At 36.0% G+C, this 19,722-nt stretch overlaps 1 protein-coding gene across 1 annotated transcript in view; it reads right to left on the reverse strand.

Annotated features, from left to right (window-relative positions):
- Positions 1 to 19,722, reverse strand: part of LOC103481331 (protocadherin-15-like) — a 222,603-nt gene that overhangs the window by 139,987 nt on the left and 62,894 nt on the right. The window contains exons 5-6 of the mRNA XM_081600402.1: positions 8,906 to 9,066; positions 6,788 to 6,943 (exon numbers count right to left, since the gene is read on the reverse strand). Coding sequence (XP_081456528.1) covers positions 6,788 to 6,943; positions 8,906 to 9,066 — 317 coding nt within the window. The remainder of the gene's footprint in view (positions 1 to 6,787; positions 6,944 to 8,905; positions 9,067 to 19,722) is intronic.

The raw sequence follows: 19,722 nt of genomic DNA on the forward strand, positions 1-19,722 counted from the left end.
GGATCAGTTGGGAGTCATTTGTGTCTCTTTCAGTTGCTCTTGAAATAAGTGAAACACAGGAAGTGTTCAAAATGTTCCATCTATGCATCGCTCTCTCACTAATGCGAACAAATGAAAGGTTTCACTGCCCCCCTCTGATAAAAGAGAACATGTGGAGATCCAAATGTTTTACTGTGTCACTGTTAAAACTAATTACTGCTCAGATAAATAAAGTGCTCACAGAGGTCACAGCTCATTAAACGGAGCCTTTCCATGAAGCAGAATTTTGAAAATTAATGAACAAAAACTCAATTTTTGAGAAAAATATGTTGCTGGTTTCCTGTAAATACAGTCAACCTTGTTGTGAGTGAAGCTTTTAAGACTTCTACCAAACTGGAGGGTTGACAATTTAGTAACAGCTTTTAATTGTGTAAACACATTAACACCAAAATAATTGAGAAACAGGAGTGCACGCATCAACACAGAAATCCACTTTGGTGGAAACTCTAAGGAGAGACGTATACCTAAAGGTTACTAATAATAAATGTCAACTACAGGACACGTTTTTAAAAAATAATACGTTGACTGATGTATTTAAAAATAAGTTTTCATTGTTCATAGCTCATCCATTATGACCTAAGCACGTAGCACGATCAATCAATAGCCACAGTAAAAGGGACGTTTGCACAACCAGCAGTTAGAAAACACAAGTATCGATGATGACCGTAAACAAAAAGGCAAGTCTGTTCAGGCTCTCACTGTAAATTTCAATCTATAATTTCCTTCACCTTCAAGTGTTGACTATCACAAGCAGTTTGTTTGTTCTGTTAAATAATTTAGTCACAACAGGAGGGAATGCTGAGAGTGAAATTCTGCTTTTTGCAGCCTTCCCAAATGCAAACCTATGAGTGTAGATATTCAATAGTCCATTTAGTTCAAACCGACAGACGATTTTAAGCATCTTCAAAGAGTAAGAATAGTTTGATCTACTAGTATTGTTTGTCAAATTTAGAAGTTTTGTATGCTAAAAATTAATTTTAAAATGTCTTACTGGTAAAATGTTGAGTGGAATGCTGAAACTTCTTAAGGTCCTTACTTAATCCACTGTAGCTTGTATATGTTGGACATAAAAATAAGATATTTGACTGTTAAATAAGATATTTAACAGTAGTTAAATAGGTAGTGCACATGTTTTAAAGAAAAATAGATAAATATATGACTTTGAACAGAAAATAGCTGAACACATGCCTACGGCCAACAATGGGGGAAGCATAAGAGGAAGATAACTCAGCTTCACACATGGCACCAAATAGAGTTTGGCCAAATATAAAGTTTTTTTATTATTTTTTGGAAACAGACCAGGAGTAATTAGCAGGATGTTTTTGCTCTCCTCTGGACACATGGTAGAGTGCATGAAACACCAAACAGCAAAACTGAGCTTACTGAGCAAAGTGAGCAGCAAACTCCAGGCGACCCAAACCGTATTTTGTAGTTAGTGTTAATTTGGGTTATTATGCGAGATACGATTAACATTTTGCAGCTTTTAATGAGAGAAAACATCATCTTCTGTCTATATTTTTGTATTTTTTAAGTCATTATGTTTTATTGACACATGCTATTGTAACTACTGCATTGTTGTCTGCCATGGTAGTATTCAAATTACGCTCTTAAACTACAGCTAGAAATCTAACAGCAGTGGGTTAAAAATCCTCATTGTCCTTTATTGTTCATCATAAAAGGCTTGAATGAAGTGATTTTAAACACAATTACTGGAAATTAGCCATTAGCCAGTCAGTCAGGCACACAGCACTGCCTTTTCCTGTCAGAGCAGCTCTGAGTCAACTCACGCCTTTGTCCGTTTCTACTTAACGTTCGTTTTAAAGGATAACAGGACGGATTGTTTATGCCTGCAAGTATGCACACAGCTCGACTGCGTGCAAGTGAGGCACATCTCTGAGCTAAAGCAGGAATCAGCATTGGAAGCATAGCGGTGCTGCTTCGGCATCAGAAAATGTTACAGAACCAGATTGTTTCGTGTATATCAGCATTATTCTTTTTTTGTTCCCACAAAACACAGCAAGACAGCTTTTTGGGGCATATTTTTCAGCAAAAATAAACCATTGTACAAAGAAAAACATGTTTTTTTGAGAATGTCAGTGCAAAGAAACTCCAACCCCTCAATACCTTTTACTGTGCTAGGAAGGTTTGTCCAAACTCATCAACATATAGGACATCCATTCACTTTCAATTTATTTTTCCAGTTCAGCACTATTTAAAGACATTTAAACTCAGAGAACACTTGGCTGTACAGATATGCACCCTTAAGTTTGTTCTGCAATTAAAAACAATATTCCATCAGTGCGGACAGTAATGAGGTGAACCGATATATTTTTTGTGAGGGTCTTTTCTTCTTTTTTGGTGGTGGGAGCGGGGGGATTACCTTAGTTATCCTTTCATTCCCATGGCATAAAGACTTGGAAAGGTTTCTTCTCGTATTCTCAGAATCAGGAGGAAATTTACTGCTACAGATGCTTTTGCATACAGATATGCAAAAACATCTGGTTGGACATAAAGATACAGTCTTTTGTCTAGTGTATTTCCGTGTTGGCACCAGATGCCAAAACAGATTTCTGCATGTGCAAACATTTGAGGCAATACATTTCTGTCTGATTCACATTTATAGAGCCTAATCACAACAAAGTTGATCTCGGGTCATAAATTTAAAACGGATTTATTAAAAATAAAATTACATTCATCTTCCTCCTTTCAGTCGAATCAGTGGCTGACATTCAGATTTATCACTTGTAAAACTTCTTGCATTATTTACTTCTGGTTAGCATGCATGTCGCTATCAATTGGAGAACAAACTTTACTTCCAAAGTGAATGCTTGAGAGAAACACCAGAGACTATCTGGAAATTTGTTGGTAGGAAAATCTGTACGTCATCAAGTTATATAAGAGATTTCGGGCATGTAGACGGCATTTATTTCAAAAATATTTCACTAGGTTCAGTTGTCAGACAGATCTGTCAAGATATCCAGATTATGCTAAATAGACATCAGTTGTTGCAACAATTAAAAGTAAAGCAGCTTTCATGTGTTTCTTATTCTCCCTGGTACTGAAAGTCGTGGGTTACACACGTTTCAGGATGAGAAAATGATGCAGATTTCATTACATATATTGTCCTATTCCTAGTGCTTTTTGTGTTTCTTGGAATCAAGGATGCCATATTTAGTGTTCAATTACACCAAAGCAGATGTAGCTGAACATTCTTTTTCTATATTAAAGAATTAAAACAACTTAGAGCTTTAGAGGACGACTGGAAGGCTAACGGGGTTCTGCTCTTTACTTCTATCTTTAAAACAAGATACAGGTTTTTGAAATATTTTCAGCCAGTTGGACGATTTTGATGACTGGTAGATATCTTTAAATAAAAGTAACTACTGTAGTTACTGTTATATGAATAGCATTTACCATAGTAGTGCTAATCTAAAGATGCCAAACAGCTTAAAAATGACACCATCATATATTTTTGGCTGTTTCACAAAGAGGCTAAACTACTGAGCTGCAGCAAAAGTACTTTACTCTCAATTAGTTAATGTAAGAAATTCTTATTAAATTAACTGTTATTGAATGAGCTTACTAATTTATTATTTTTTTTCTTTTTAGAAAACTAGCTACCTTTTTTAGGAATAGCAAAAAATATTGGTAGGTAGCAGGTGTTCATCGTACTGAAATAAAAGACAGAACATTTCTACTAAACATTTATATTTATTCATATATGTTTTACTTTTACCGAACATGTTAACCAGGAAAAAAAATGGCTCCAGATTTTCTAAATTTAATATTCCAAAGATTTCTTTTAATATTAGATAAATAATCTCTTCACCCCGACAGGAAAGGGAAAAAAGCAGATAAGTTGCTGTACTTTGCTAATCAAGTCTTTGATAAGGTAAAAACTAAAGTCTGAACTCTAGCCAGCTATGAATAAATGAGATTAAGGGTCAACTTGGTGCGGCACTGATGATTTACTAGATCATTTCCTCTAGTCATGCTATCTCTTCTCCTTGATTTAACAATGGTTAAATTGTTAGCATTACTTTGCAGCTTTTAGATAATGAATCAACTTTAAATCCTGGTTCCACTCCCATCCTCTGAAATTAACCACCAGGATAAGCTAAGATGGAAAACTTTTAGATTAAACTTAAACTGTGTCCTCGAGATTGTTGTGAAATGGACTGAATTTATTTTGCGCTTTCCTAGTCATAGAAACCACTCAAAGTACTTTACTCTGAGGCCCCTTTGACCCATTCGCATACAGATCCACAGATTGGTAGACAACTTCAGGTTGAGCACAGAGCCATGGGGAATATCAATAAAGAACTTACATTGCAATTAATTATGATTTAAAGGTAAGTCCACCTGTGTTTAGTTTTCTTCCTCCTGGCTTGTGAAGGTGGTGTGTGAGTGTTTGTGAGACCTCTCTCCTGAGCAGGAGGTCTCTGCTGGAGGGCGTGGTGAACCTGTTGGGGCCGTTACACCCGACCGCAATTATCCAATCACCTGCTGGGGTTCCGATCATCAGTCGTTTCTGGCTGGAGTCAAGCTCCAGTCTGTTTTTCCCTCCTCAGGAACAGATTTATCCATTTACCTTCCTTTGAGACCAGTTTTCCCTTCTCTTCGCCTTGCTGGTTTAACCTCCTAACGGGTTTCCAGGCCAGGCTTCAGTCCAGATTGATCATCCACAGCAGCCCCACTGACCTCAATCTATTAATCAGTATGAATAATTAAATTGGAAACTGGGTGCAGCTGTCTGGTGCTGTGCTAAACTGGTTCACAATTTAATTGGCAGAATAGAACCACTTAGTGACATTTGGCAGTCATAAGTCTGAGTAAGTAAACAGTAAATGACCAACTAAAAAATAAAACTCTCTAAAAGCCCACTTTTATTGGTCATCTAAGTTAACCCTTTATTCATATTATAGAGTTCTACATCATTATATCCGTGTAATTGACATGGTATGTGTTCGTTTCACTATGTTACCAGATTTCTTACCAACTTCAACTTGTCTAAAATTAAATTGCCTTATCAAAAATAAAAATAAAATTAACAGTTTCTGTGATAAAACATGACAAAATGATTGTTACATTTACACTCAATTCTAGCTTAGTTAGTTCAAAACTAGCTGGATAAAAATAAGCTCAGATTTAATTTTATTATGCCGTTTTAGTTCTCGCAGTAGTGAATGTGAAATAAACAAAGCTGTGGCTGTCGGGCTATTTCAACCACTCACTGAATCAAAAATAAGCAAGTGTTCCGGTTATTACAATACTGCTACCATTTATTTAAATCAAAGCAGCCACTTTTGGAAAATTATTGCTATCAAATTCTCTGAAATGACCTGGGCAAAACACAGAAAGAATTATCATGACCAGGCAGCTCCTAAATTGGAGGAAATAATTTTAAAAACAATAATGGGAATTTTCAGAGGCGCATGATGAGGCGTGGGCGGAGAGAAGAAATAAAAGCCCTCAAAATCATTTTCAAAAAAGGTGGAGAGGTTAGTGAAAGGGCAACACTGAGAAGGCAGGAGAGATGAGGGAGAATGCAATAGGAGAGAGAGGAATGCTGCAAAAGGAGCAGAGAATGTGGAAAAAAGAAAAGGTGGAGGGGACAGATTGAGTTTGACAGGCGGAGGAAGACTGTATAACGATATATTTGCCTTAGCCCGCCTAGGATGGTGCTGGCAGCAAGCTACATGCATCCACGTCCAGTTTAACTTTACACTTCCTCTTGTTGAATTCCTCTTCCCATGACGCTAGAGGACAAACTGTCATGTTGAAGATTATTCTGAAAGCCACAAAAAACCCAATTTCTTTCCATCTGTCTAAAACCTTTCTATTCTCCTTCAAGTGGTGCAAACAAAGAAAAAAGAGGAAAGCAAAGCAAACTGGGTGCTTTTTTGTGCTTGAAATGCGTTGCAGCGAAATCATGTAATTTCTTTAATATTGACTCAAAAATTTTGGAGGAAATTGACAAAAAAAAAAGCTCAATATAGGAAGTCAAAGACCAAACCAAAAGCCTACCACTGATTTCTTTCACTTAAAAATTTTATAAATATTGGTCCTAAAGGAAGAGCCAGATATACACTCTTCAAAATATTTATTCTACATTTTGTATTATAGGTGAATTTTATATTATAAATCAACGAGTAGTGTATAATGGTAATAAGTAAGGAAATTATACCTTTTTTTCCATGTAAAAGTAGGAAATTACTCATTTATGCAGGTCTCTTTAATGTCTATATGTGACATCTATTATGAACAATTACTTTTAGCTAGAAAACATACAGACAGAACAGTGGTTACTTTGTAACATTGTTTATTGTGCTGTTGTTTATTCTTTATTGTGTGAAATAAACTTGAATTGAAAAAAAAATGGAAAGAGGACAACACATCTGCAAGCCCACCTTGCAGTAAGTGACCTTGTGTATAACAGATGCATTACATAGAGTGAAGTATTTCAGCCCTTCATTTATTGTAATTTTAATGAGTATTTCTTACTGAAAACAAAATCCTAAAATTGAGTATGGGACAAAAAAAAAACCTTTATTTTTGTTCTGAGCTACACATTTATTTGGAAAACCACTGACTCGACAGATGAATGTTGAAAACGTGACGGAAAATGCACTTTGAGATCCCTTGTTCAGAAGAGCCGTCTGCCTTTTCTCCAAGCTAAATTGAAACAGTCTACATCTGAGAAACATAAAAGTCATCTGTGTGTGCAAAACCTGCAAAAGTGTGTTACCTCACTGATGGCGACGTAGTATCGAGGCTGCTGGAAATGCGGAGCGTTGTCATTGCGGTCTCGGACAACAATGCGGACCTCGTGTAAAATCACTGTTCCAATCAGCTCGTTGGTGCACTGAACCTGAACCACGATGGACTGAATGAACGACGGTGGCTGAAAGGGAGAAGGAGAAATATAGATAACACACTATTGCAAAGTGGAGAATCAAAATTATTTGCCAAGAAGTTTCTCATTTGTGGCAAGTCACAGTCACTTTCATACAGTTGATGAATATAAGGGAGACGCGGCAGAAGATTGGATATCTTCTCAGAGAAGATGGAGCTAAAAGTTTGAGTTTATCAGAATGGAAAATGGTTGAGTAAGACAGCCATAAAAATGCATTTCTGACATCAAATTTTCTCTTTATAGGATAGACGGTAAATGTACCGATGCCAATTTTCTGTGAAATTGTTGGAATGATTTCAATTCGTGTCACTGCCACACAGATCAACTGTAGACAGAAAGTTTTCAAACCCTTTATGTTTTTTTTTCTTTACCTTCCAGTCAGAGACATTTGAGCTATGTTCACTTCGACTTTTGTTTTCCAACAAAATAATACAAAAAAGAGAAATAAAGCTCTTTTTCAATAGCAAGTTTTCACTTGAAAAGATCTTTTTTTTCTGAACTAGTCTCAAATTATATGAAATGCAACATATTTATGTCATTTCTCTAACAGAAGCAGGCCAAAAATAAAATAAAACTGTCACTTGTTTAACAGGATTTTAAACCTTTCAGAACTTAAAGAGAACATGTCGGTAAAATGATGGTTTAAGGAGGCTAACAAGCCAAAAAGGTTCTGGACTGATTCCCTTGTGAGACGAGTCAAAACTACAAAACAGTGAGAAAAGCATCATATTTTTAAAGTTATGTTAGCTTTGCAGCTGCAGTGGGTGGAAATCTTTCCAGGTACAAACTGACCATAAATTCCTTTGCTTAATTTTGATGCTTAACCAATTAGCTGACAAGGTGGAAATTGTATGGACATGAGGACAATCACAGTTAGATATTTTTATTATGCCTGAAATGACTAAAACAGCTTAGGAAATATCTAATTAGTGTATAAGTGAAGCACTAGTTAAGTTCTTGCTGCTGTAGATGTTACAGAATTAGACAAACATATTAAAGATCTCTCTGAAATAACATGACCAGAAACATAACTGACCAAGCACTAATTTCTTCCCTTAATGTTTCTTCAATGTTAGTAAAAAATATGACTTTGCAACTATGTATATATTCCATTGAATGTTCAGTATAACTAAACATGTTGGCCAAAATTTTGCCTTTAAACATGTTGCTATACCAGATAGTTTATATCTGGTGGCAGCATGTTGTGCAGATATTACTGCCTCCAAGTAATCTCTGTCCTTCACAACGACACATCTGCTTTTGACAATGGATACTTTGATCCCATATTTCTCAAACAAACTGCTTAGGCAGCTCTTCCCCTCCGCAATTTTTTGATCTTTTCTTATTCAGCAGGATTAGGATCTTGACTGTTGAAGGGGCAATTAAAAAAAGGTCATTTTCCAAATTTTATTATGCTTTTTTTAATCATTTGCAAATGCTTTTTGCTATATGTTTTGGGTCATGCTCATGGAAAGTCATCTGAGATTTAGAGTTCTGTCTGTATATTCACTCATGGGTGCATTGGTGGTCTTGAAACTTCATTAAGCAATGCACAGATTACCAGTTCCCTGTGTCAGATGAAGTAAAGCAGCCCCAAAACAAAGCCGCAGAAGCTATGGTGTTATTTTCTACGACAGCCTAAGATTAGAATTCCCCTCTGCTCTTGCTTCAAACTCTGCTCTTGCACTCAAAAAGTTTTGCCTGATTATAAATATGCTCTACCTCCTCAAAAAAAGACTTTTTTTTTTTTTTTAAAGAGCAGAAGCCATTTTTACAAGGTGCATCCAATCTGCAAAAGAAAATTGAGGGATCAGAGCATGTAAAATTTCCAATAAACCCCAGAAAACACTGGTCTGAAAACATTTTGTCAACAAAAACCTGTGAAAAAGAAGTGGTTGAACTGAATAAAATAAGAAAACAGCAGCACATAGAAATGTTGAACTTTCTTACATCTCTATCAAGAACTCGTCCAGTGCTGTTCAGGTAAAGAGACTGCCTGGCAGGATCAAGAATCACCCAGTAGTCGTAGTTGTCTCTTAGAGACAAAGAGATTGTACGATCTGGACCCTGCGCCACACCGTTGATCTGCATATTCTCCACCAACAGTGTTCCTGAAATACAAAAAAATATATATACATGCTTTTAGTCCTCAAACAAGTTTAGAATTTGAAGAAATCTAGATGATTTTTTTTTTATTGCATAAAAGATCATAGGTTTGAGAAAACAAAGCTCAAAGATTTTCAGCCCATGTTCTTCTCGATTTATTTCACATATTTCTTCTTGGGTCGTGGGAAGTAGGATAGAGTTATATGCAATGTTTGTAGAAAATCTGTCTGAGAGTAGGTTAGAGGTTCACTTTCCAGCTTGAAACTAAACATATAGCCAGAACTACAACCGAATGGTTTGTATCAAAGCATATTCATGAGTTAAAATGGCCCAGTCGTAGTGAAGACCTAGATGTAATTGAGAATCAGTGAGAAAACATGAAAAATGCCTTAGCTTCAATCTTTCTGGTGCAACTAAATTGGAATTATGAGGAAGAAGCTATGATCCTCGCTACGATGCCAAGCTTCTTTTCAGATTAAAGTTAAATAAATGGGCTGAACTCATATACTGTAGCACTTTTCCAGTCTTCTGATACATCACAAGAAGCAAAGTCTTGCAGTCTTACAAATTCATGCTGGCTTGAATGTGGAAGTTTATTTTCTCCCTCTTGGTCACTTTTCTGAGTTAGTGTAATTAATCTATATATGAGTTTCACCTTCGAGGTGAGTAACAGAAAATATCACTTTCAAACTTTTTAGATATTCACATTTTCTGTGATGTTCATTTTATTTATATATATATATAAGATGATTTTCTGTTTTGTTTTCTCTAAAACGCTTTGGAAACTAGTTTAGAACAGCATAAGAAAAGATATATTTAAAAAAGTTTAGACTACACTGGAAGATACACCAATTTAGAAAAGAAAAACACTTCAAATAATTGAAAGCCAAGTCGTTTTTAATAAAGCAGATGGCATAGATTAAAGAACTTTTGACTCCACGCAGTCAGTTATGGAGTATAATTAAATCTTGCAAGATGCTTTGAGAAAAATAGAAAGAGAAATAGACTGATCAAGAGAAATAGAAAAACAATTAGCTAAAAAATAGAAAACAAGGGATAAAACAGGGTTAGTTTAATACATCTGAGCATACCCCACACAAAAGTCTTGCTGGAGCTGAAAATGATGCTGTCAATAATAACTGAACATCCTTATTAGAACTGGTACTAGTTTAAATTTGCAGCTGCATTGTTAGAACTCCAGCCCAGCCCAGGCCAGGGATGTGATTAAATGTACTGCTAGATTTAATTTGAATGACTGTAAGATTGATGAATCTACTTTAATACGGCCGACTGGTTGGTTTACAACCATTTGTAACTCTATAGGTTTTCTATTTAACCTTCTCCATCCTTGGTCAGTTCGAGGGATGGATCCATTATCCCACTTGCCAACCTGTTCCTGCTCTTGCATCAAGAACAGAATCACACATTGCTCGTTATTCTTGAGTATCTCATGGATGGTTCATCTTATTGAGGTTAGTGACGCACATCACAGCCAAAAGAAAGAATTTTAAATATCAGCAACTGCTGCAAATGACAGTATACAACATAAGGCCTGCTTCACTTCACTCTGAGCAAATGATGCGATGCCACACTGCAGTGTTTGGGTTTGTTAAATTATGATGGCCTAAATTTTTATAAGACTGGAAATCAGGACACACCATAATAACAGAACAGCCTCAAAATAGTAGGCATCTATGAATAATTTTTCATAGTTGTTTTAGGTCATCCGGTTATGATCTTAATCATTCATGAAAAGTACACTGAAAAACTCAACTTTCTCACGTTTTTTTCTAAATTTGGCATTAAGATGTTGAAAGTCAGGCTTGATTAATTCGTCTATTTTACTGTAGCACAACTTTTATGAATTGACATCTTTAAATAGATTTTTCCAAATTAGTCTGACATTGTTAAGATAGTGGTGGAAGTAATGCATGCTACAACTTCTAAATTTAGCTCAAATGGTTAATTACATAAGCACCTTATTTGTAATTTTCTTTAATTACATTATTGATTTACACTAAACATCCAGCTTTAAATTCTCCACTACAACTTAAATTACATTTAAAGCATTATGGTACCCCTCTTTGAATCTGTGGCAGAGGAAAACATGTTGCTAAATATCTCAGCATCGCAGTTTTTAAGCATCTGACACTAAAATACAGGATTCAGGAGCGTTTCTAGACATGTCTAAAAATTACAACTCAACTTGGAGGCATCAAACTTACTGCAGACATGCAACAATGCAGCTAAATTTATTAAAGTGCAACTCAGAAACTTCAGCAATGATTTGATAATAGCATTACGTAATGTCATGCTACTCTCTGCAGATACTCCGCATGCCAAAGGCTTGAAGTGGTCCAAAACATGATTGCAGACTGACCTACTTTATGATTAATTCTGCTAATAATTATTTCAACACTTAGGAGGCACTTATACATATTGTAGAGCATTTGGCCGCCTGTATCCCAGATACAAGCCACTTGTATCTGGGATACAAGCAGCCAAAATTAGCTTCCTCCATAGGGTGGTCAGATTCAGCAGAAGCCTTTCATCTAAGGGGAGCTCAAAGTGGAGCTGCTGCTGCTCTGTGTCAAAAGCATTTGGTTTAAGCAGTTTGGGTATCTGATCGGGACATTTTCTAGGTGCCTACTTTTGGTGATTTTTCATGGCTTGGGAATGCTTCGGGGTCCCCCAGAATGAGCTAGAGGGTGTTGCCTGGGTGTTCCCTCTGTAACCTGTTATCCACACAACCCCTTTGAATAAGAAGATGGGTGGGCCGATGGAAATGTCATCATCAAATCATCATTTGAACATTACGTATCAGGTGACGTTACTGCAAAAAGCAACTTCCCGATGTTGTAGCAGACTTGTTCTTTCAAGTCTGCTACTACATCTTATGCACACACTCGCATAAGATGTAACACAAAATATATAGTTTTTTTCTCTTTTCGACCCATTAAGGCATATTTTAGATACTCCAGCAAATGTGGTATGATAAGGAATAGCAGAACTGAACCTTTAATGATGAAATAAACACACAGCATTTCTTACACATTTCTTCACTAAGCTAACTTAGACATGTATGCATTCCTAAAAATACACCATAATTAACATAATCACTAGAGAATGTCAGTGTTTAATCCAATGGAACAGGAGAGCTGAATGAGATGAAACACAAGTGCTTGACTGTGATGGATGTGATCATTATGTGAATTTATTTGGAAGCTATACTGAAATGTTATTTGAAAGATGACACAATTATTCTTCTAGCACATGGCACAGGTAAAATAAGCATCCACTTGAACTTTTTATCTCAGTGTATATTGTGATGTGGGCATTGAAGATATTAACAGCAGATGCTGGTAACAATACACGTAATTTAAACATGTTTTTTTTTTTTTAAGTAGATCAAAAATGAAGTTATAGCGAAACAAATGAGAATGACGTGAATTTTTTAAATTAAGTAATTTGTGCAATGCAGGTTCAAAGACATCTCTTTACTAAAGAAACATTTCACGTCATTGTTGAGGTGTGATTTTGACCGATTCTTTCATGCTGTGTGTTCTTGAGTGTTCTCAGAGTCCTATTATGCAGTCTGATTTTCAGCTTTTACGTATATTTTTATTTTTATTTTATGAGTCAAGTAATACACTGGGCCATTCTACTGGCTTTACTTTGTTTCTCTGACCTCAATTAGGAGTTTCTTTTATGGTATTTGGCACTATTATCTTGCTTGGGAATCTACACTTGTTTCTTTCTTTTCTCAATGCATCCTTCATTCAGCTAAATGAACTTGGCATGCCATTTCTACCTGCAAACTTAAGTTTTGGCAGGATGGATTTGTGGAGTTTTGCAGGATCATTTTTGCCTCAAATTATAGAGTATGCCGTGTCACTCAAAAATGTCAGGTTTGGCCTGAAATATACAGAAGTCTCACTGAAAAATCACAAAATCTTATCTAGTAATTTTGGTCTAGTTCCTTGTGAAAATATCTTAGCACACTTAAATTAAACAAAACTAACTTATAAGTAACTTTTCAGCAAAAGAACTTGTTTTGAGTCAATAATTCCTTAATATTGATCAAAAAAAGTACTAGTTCCACTAGTGGATTATTTCACCAATAGCTTGGGAATAATGTTTTGTTTTAAGTGAAATAATCTGCCAATGCAACTAGTAATTTTTAATCAATATTAAAGAATTATTTACTTCAAACAGTTTCCCATAACTTGCTGAAAATTTACTTGCAATTTAGCTTCGTTTCATTTGAAGTGTACCAAGATATTTGCACTAAAAATTATAATTTTTAGAGACCCAAATTACTTTGTAAGATTTTGTGTTTTTTGCAGTACTCAAAATCTGCATCTAAATTTTAACCATTTCCTCAACTGTTGAATCTTGCACAATAAGTGTACACAGAGGAAACGATGGAAGTGTCATTACTGATTGCTTTCATAGAAAAATCTGCAACTTCTATCTTCTGCAAGTTCTTGTTGACTCCGTCTGATTGTTCCCTTGTTGAAATGTTGTTGGGGCCACCTGGCTGTGACTGTTTTATGATGAAATGTTCTTTGTATGTCCAGATTATGGTTTTTTTGATACTCAATAAGAATCCATAAATTTAGAAATGCAACCTTAAAAATTTGCAGTCATATATTTTGCAACCATATGTTTTTTGCTTTTACACATGTTGGCAACCAACTTTTTTGTCTCCATAGAACAGTCAGTGCTCTGTCTTGCCTGGAATTCCAAGACAGATGACATTTAAAATAAAATTACCACAATTCTTGGGCAATGTGGCCTTGACGAGCAAATCAAGTAACGTAAACTTTAAGCTTATATCTTGAAGGTTGCATGCTAATGTTGATGCAAAAAATAGCCATTATACATAAAAGGCATCATAGAATACTTAAAGTATAACAAAAAGATTTTAAAAAACAAATCAGTAAAAACTGATTTAGACTGCAAACTTAATTTTCTGCCAGTGTGCCCATGATTCTTTTTTCTGGTTGTTGTGGAGGCACAAAGAGAGGGAAGGATAAAAAAAAAGCACTTGGCATTTTCATTTTTACCGATGCAAGCAAAAAAGATATAAAAAAAAAAAAATCAGGATATTATTAGACACAAGCAGAAATATTGGTAAAGGGACCCTAAAAAACAATTTGTAACTTGTCCTCTGTAGTGTCATCAATGAAGAGAAATAAAGACCAGTGTTTGTAGGCTATTTTAGGATGGAGATGAAAGACAATATCAGAGACAAGAACAGAGATTTACATCGGCAAGAAAAAGTTGAATGCCAAGCAGGATTGTTTGCTTCAGAGTATGAGTCGACAAGGGGGGGGAGCAGAACATTTTTGGTCCATGTGCATAAAACCATCTGCGCACAACACAAACACACATGCGCTGAACAATTTCATATCTGATCTGGCAGATATAAAATTGGGTCATGGCCTTCTGTGCTGCCATGGAAACCACTTGAAATACACTGCTGTGATTTGTTGATTTTTAAATAAATAGGGAAATTTTATTAAATTGGTTTCCGTACGTAGGAGATGGGTTGTAAAACCAACTCATTAAAGGAATTTGAATTTTACCGTCTAGCTGCTCCCCTAAGTCTAGGTCCCTTTGGGGTTTTTAAATTGAAGAAAAATCACCCAGATACACACATAGAACAGGAAAATAAGAAACCAACAATGTGTGCTGCTGTGTCTAATTGAACAGTGTACGGTGTAAAATATAAATAGGCTTTCTAAGCAGAAATCTCACTGCAAAGAACGAGTCTGAATTCTGAGCAGTCTTGTATAAATTGGCATGTGAATTAAAGCACAGAGGCTGAATAGTGAATGTGGGAGTAACGATATACAGAGAAGAATGAAAGCAATGTGCTAGAATGAGCACAAAGAGCGATTAAATGACAACATAATGCGAAAGAAAGAGAATGAACTTTGCGATTGTGGATTAATAGATATTTTACAGAACATTAGCTAAACTGAACATTGCCACAGGGCAGGTTTGTCATGCAGATATAAGCCACTGCCTGAAAAGTAATGTAGGAGGGGTGGAGGAAGTCAAGAAAAATAAAAAACAAAGCAGGTGAGAGCAGATTCTCTTATTAAAGATATGCCATAGAATAATTACAAGTAACAGCTTTAATTGAAATACAAAAAATCTTGAAACTTTGTCCTCTATTTTGATTTAGATTATACATCTGAACTAACACTGGGCCTTGCGGCTCCATCACATCTTTTGAGTTGAAATGGATCGGGATCACTTCACCTCTTTGCCCAATTGCATTAACCACTTTCCGTTTCATACCTTTAAACATGTAGCATCCACAATCACAACTAGAACGTGCACAACCTGCCTAATAGTATGGTGGAGCCCTGACCCCCCAAGATATGGACTCTACTAAACCCCTGAAGTTGTACTATGTTATCTGACTCCAAGATCTTACTATCAGAACCTGTAAGTACTGGAAACTCAATATCCAGTACATCCCACAGATGCTCGACTGGGTTGAAATATTGGGAATTTGGGGGCCAAGTTAACACCTAAAGCTCACTGTTGTGCTTTTCAATCTATTGCTGAACCCTTTTTTGACACAGGTCACTTTATCCTGCTGAACAGAGCCAAAAGCATCAATCAATGTCATTTCTGTTTAACCCTGTAGACGGGTACACATCAAAGTAATTTATAACTCATCACTGTTGAATCAAACCACATAAACCAGTCTTTGTTTTTCACATGTATAAATGACTGTCTCTAGTCCACCATTGTTTCTTCCTTGGAACACTTTTATGGAAATCCACCTCTGTAGACTCAGAAAATCCCACAACAACTGCAATTAAAATTTTCTACCCAATATACACCACGCTCAAACACCAGTGAGGAGACAGACAGTCGGTGTTACTTCTCCTGTGGGTGATAATAATATTATCTATGCTCATATATCAGTTTCTATTCTTGGCCACGTGTATCTAATTAAGTGCGACAAAATGGGACCCAGAGTCTATGCAAAATAGCTTTGAGGTATCTCCTGCTGGTGGAAATTATTTATTGGAGTCGACCACAATCCTATTTGCTTAAATTTCACTATGAGTAAGTTGTAGAAATGTTGTTGAAGTAACAACTGATTATCTGGAAGAGGTTTGAAATATTCCAATGTCGATGGCTTGGGTCAGGTACTGAGATTTTAAAAAGTGAAAGGAGTGTCGTCAATAGGACCCTCAATTCAGCTTTTTACCAAAAGTCCTGAATAAAAATGTTCATCCATTATCGAACTGAAGCTCAAGAACACTAGTATGAGGAAGAAGGACAACGATCTGAAACCACCACCGCCGGATGGCTTAGAAGCAAACGTGTAGAAGTTGAGTTGGTGTGGTTTGACCTTATTAAACAGACTGTTCATATTTAAGAACGTCTCCGGGTGACTGAATTAAAATAATTGCAGAAAAATAGCAGCTAGTAATTTCTCCACAGCAAAGTAGGGACCAGTTGGTATTTCTGACGAGCACTTCCTCTCCAGTTATTATAATTAGTGGAAAATTGCTATTCATGAATGTTCTCCCGATACAAGCATGGATTCCCTGCAGGTACTCCAGCTTCCCCCACAGACAAATATGCGGAAACATTCTCAATCCTCTGTCTTCTGGCTTTTTAATTTATGTTTGCCATTGTGACTGTAATTCCTGACACTTTTTTTGATATAACCACCCTGAAGCTTAAATCTCTATTAAATACGGGACATTGTTTTATAGCCAGTGACATATGGCTTCATTCATATAGCCAAACATTGTAGTGAATTATACTTCAGCAGTCATTTTAAGAGGATTACTAGATGAATACACACAAATACAGTTTATAAAATATTGTAAACGCCTATATTTATACCCAAATGAGTCTTGTTGAACAACTAAAGGGAAATACTATCCTATTTATGTCTATACTAATAGTCACTGGAACTACCTTGGTGTAATATTGCTCTGTTGCAAAACACTGAACATCACAAAATATGTCTTTAGCACTCCAGATATCCAATCCAGTATTTGGCATTCCAAACTAATATTAAAACATTTTCAATATTTAATGAGTGACTTGTTTGCAGATGAAAGCCCAGTATATCCAAACATGGATGTAATTCCCAGAGAAGGTGGGTGTAGTGTGGAAAATATTTGAAATCTTGTGTATTTTTATTCTCAAAAATAAAACATACTTCAGAGAAAAAATACACTGAAAACTCTTATTTTTCATGTGCCTAAGCCAAGATGAGCTGGAAAACAAACAAATAAAAAGAGTAATAAAATGTGATTGCTGGAGTGGCCTGCATATAATCCAGAATTTATTATAAAACAAACAAGCGGTGGGATAAAGAGTGATTTTTGGATATTCATGCTAAATCCAGTCACAAGTACAAACAAATTAAATCCCTCATATTTTATAAAGGGGTTTAATTTGTTTGTACTTGTGACAGAAAGTGAATTTTAAAAACTTGTAGTTGTAGGATAGACTGAGCATAATTATTTTCATTAGTTCCTCTACATAGAAGATGTGATATACCTGCCTTAAATAAGTATTCAAAGTATTTGAGTACTTTCAAAGACTTTGTGATGTTAGAAACATAAGTTCAGTAGATTTTTGGGGAGATTTTATGTGAAAACATGACCCAAAGTAGAGCATTACAATGATAATCTAATCTCATCATTAATCTTACTATGAAAGCTTCAGTTTGTTTTTTTTACATGGAGACCAATGAACAAATCAGCGAGGACAAAATTTTGTCAAAGGATAAAGCAAACTGGGCTGTAAGACAATATCCAAAGCCTTGAACATCTCAGAGGTCTAATCCAGGTCAGGAGACCATTAACCAAACAAATAGCCAAGAAGTCAATGTGTCAAATTGTTCATTTTTTGGACTCAAACGCAGTGAGACAGGAAGGCAGGCAGAGTTGAAGCAAGATGATATTTAAGAAAACTGAAAATTAACATGAATTCAAACATGGACGCATCACAAAAACACTGAAATCCCAGGGAGGATGATTTATGGTACAGGATCAGGTGTATTTAATCCACAACATGTGTGGAAACAGAAGGAAGCTATGAACTGAGGATGGTTATAAAAATATACAAATTATATCTGGCTGTGAACTCTGATTAGGGATATTGATGCCTCCAAAATGTTAAATTTGGGCTACAACCTGTCACCTCACAGCAGTGCATTGGATACAAAGGACTGAATAAAGATTGATCAATTCTAGATATCCCTAGACTTGTCTCTCATCTCCAGGGAGCTGGATGTTTGGCTGGTTGGAGGATCAGGCCCAGCAATGTATCATTGGGTTGCACAGAAATTTTGCTGTATGGTCAAGATCAGGCTTGATCAGGGTGATTTCATCTATTCGCTACAATAGAATAAAGGGCAGGCCTCAGCAGAAGCTGGAGAAGGTTGTTTCAAGTTCAGGACTGCATGTTGCTACCATTGGGTGCAACATGAGGCTTGGATGTATCCATTGCACCGGATTTCTGAGTGCTATAAAATCTGGAAAGAATGAATCAATGAATGTATTGCCTCCAAGATTTTCCTTAGACATTGACAGAAATGCTGTCTCTGTATCTTAAAGATAAACTCCGGAGAGTTTATCTTTAAGTCAGCTGTCTTAAAGATCAGCTGTCAAGATGTCAGCTGTCAGAAAATTTAATATGGAGCAGGTTTGACTCTGAATGTAATGACGTTTGTACAATGTACAATCCTGAGCTCTGGACTAAAGAGGCTCTGGTCTGGCGATATTATAAAACTACACAAGCTTCCCGGTTTCAGCCAACAAAACAGAATAATTTATTTGATTGTCTTATAACTGCATTTAGGATAGAGTGTAGAGGGATAAACTAGACACACTGTTGTGGACAGTTTGCTTGCAGAAGATGCATGGTTGACCAAACAAAACTTAGAAAATCTTATTTACCTTGATCTAACAATCTTTAGGTATTGGGAATCAACAGACATAGACATAGTCAAGGGCAGGAGACCTGTAAGGGAGAACAATGTAAATATATGTGTATCTTGTTGTGATAAAGCCCAATTGAATGGATACAAACCGGTGTATTGGTATACAATACACAGAATAATAGTTTTGTTATCTTTAATTATTGCACTCTGTGAAACTTGTAAAAATGAGGAGGAATATTTTAGTAGGTTGGCTCTTATGATTGCATTTATTCAAGATAACATTGCCTACGACATGCATGTGGGTGGTTTTAGAGTTGGGCTGAGTTGGGCTTGGAACCTGTTGAAAAGTGTTTGCAGTTTCTTTTTTTTTTGGGGGGAAATTCTGTTGACTTTACAACAGATGCAATGTGACGCTCGTCTTACAGAAAGTTACAATTCACAGTCCACAGTGTATCTTCAATAGATGGATCATCAGCTGGAAATATGAGACAGACTTTTGTAGTTTGTCATTTTTGTTTTTTGCCATACAATTCTCCAATGAATTCCAGTTTTGCCCATTTTGTGTCATTGTTGAATCGTGAGCACTGATCTTTACCAAGGCTGGTCAGACCTGCTGTGATTTAGATATTGTTCTGGGTCATTTTCTGTTTTTATTTTGTCAGAGGACTCTTAGATGAAGTTTATTTGGAAGGCTGGCCACTGCTGGCAAGATTCACCACTG

This window comes from Poecilia reticulata, chromosome 19 (genome assembly GCF_904066995.2).
Source record: "Poecilia reticulata chromosome 19, P_reticulata-male-v2, whole genome shotgun sequence".
Lineage (NCBI taxonomy): Eukaryota > Metazoa > Chordata > Actinopteri > Cyprinodontiformes > Poeciliidae > Poecilia > Poecilia reticulata.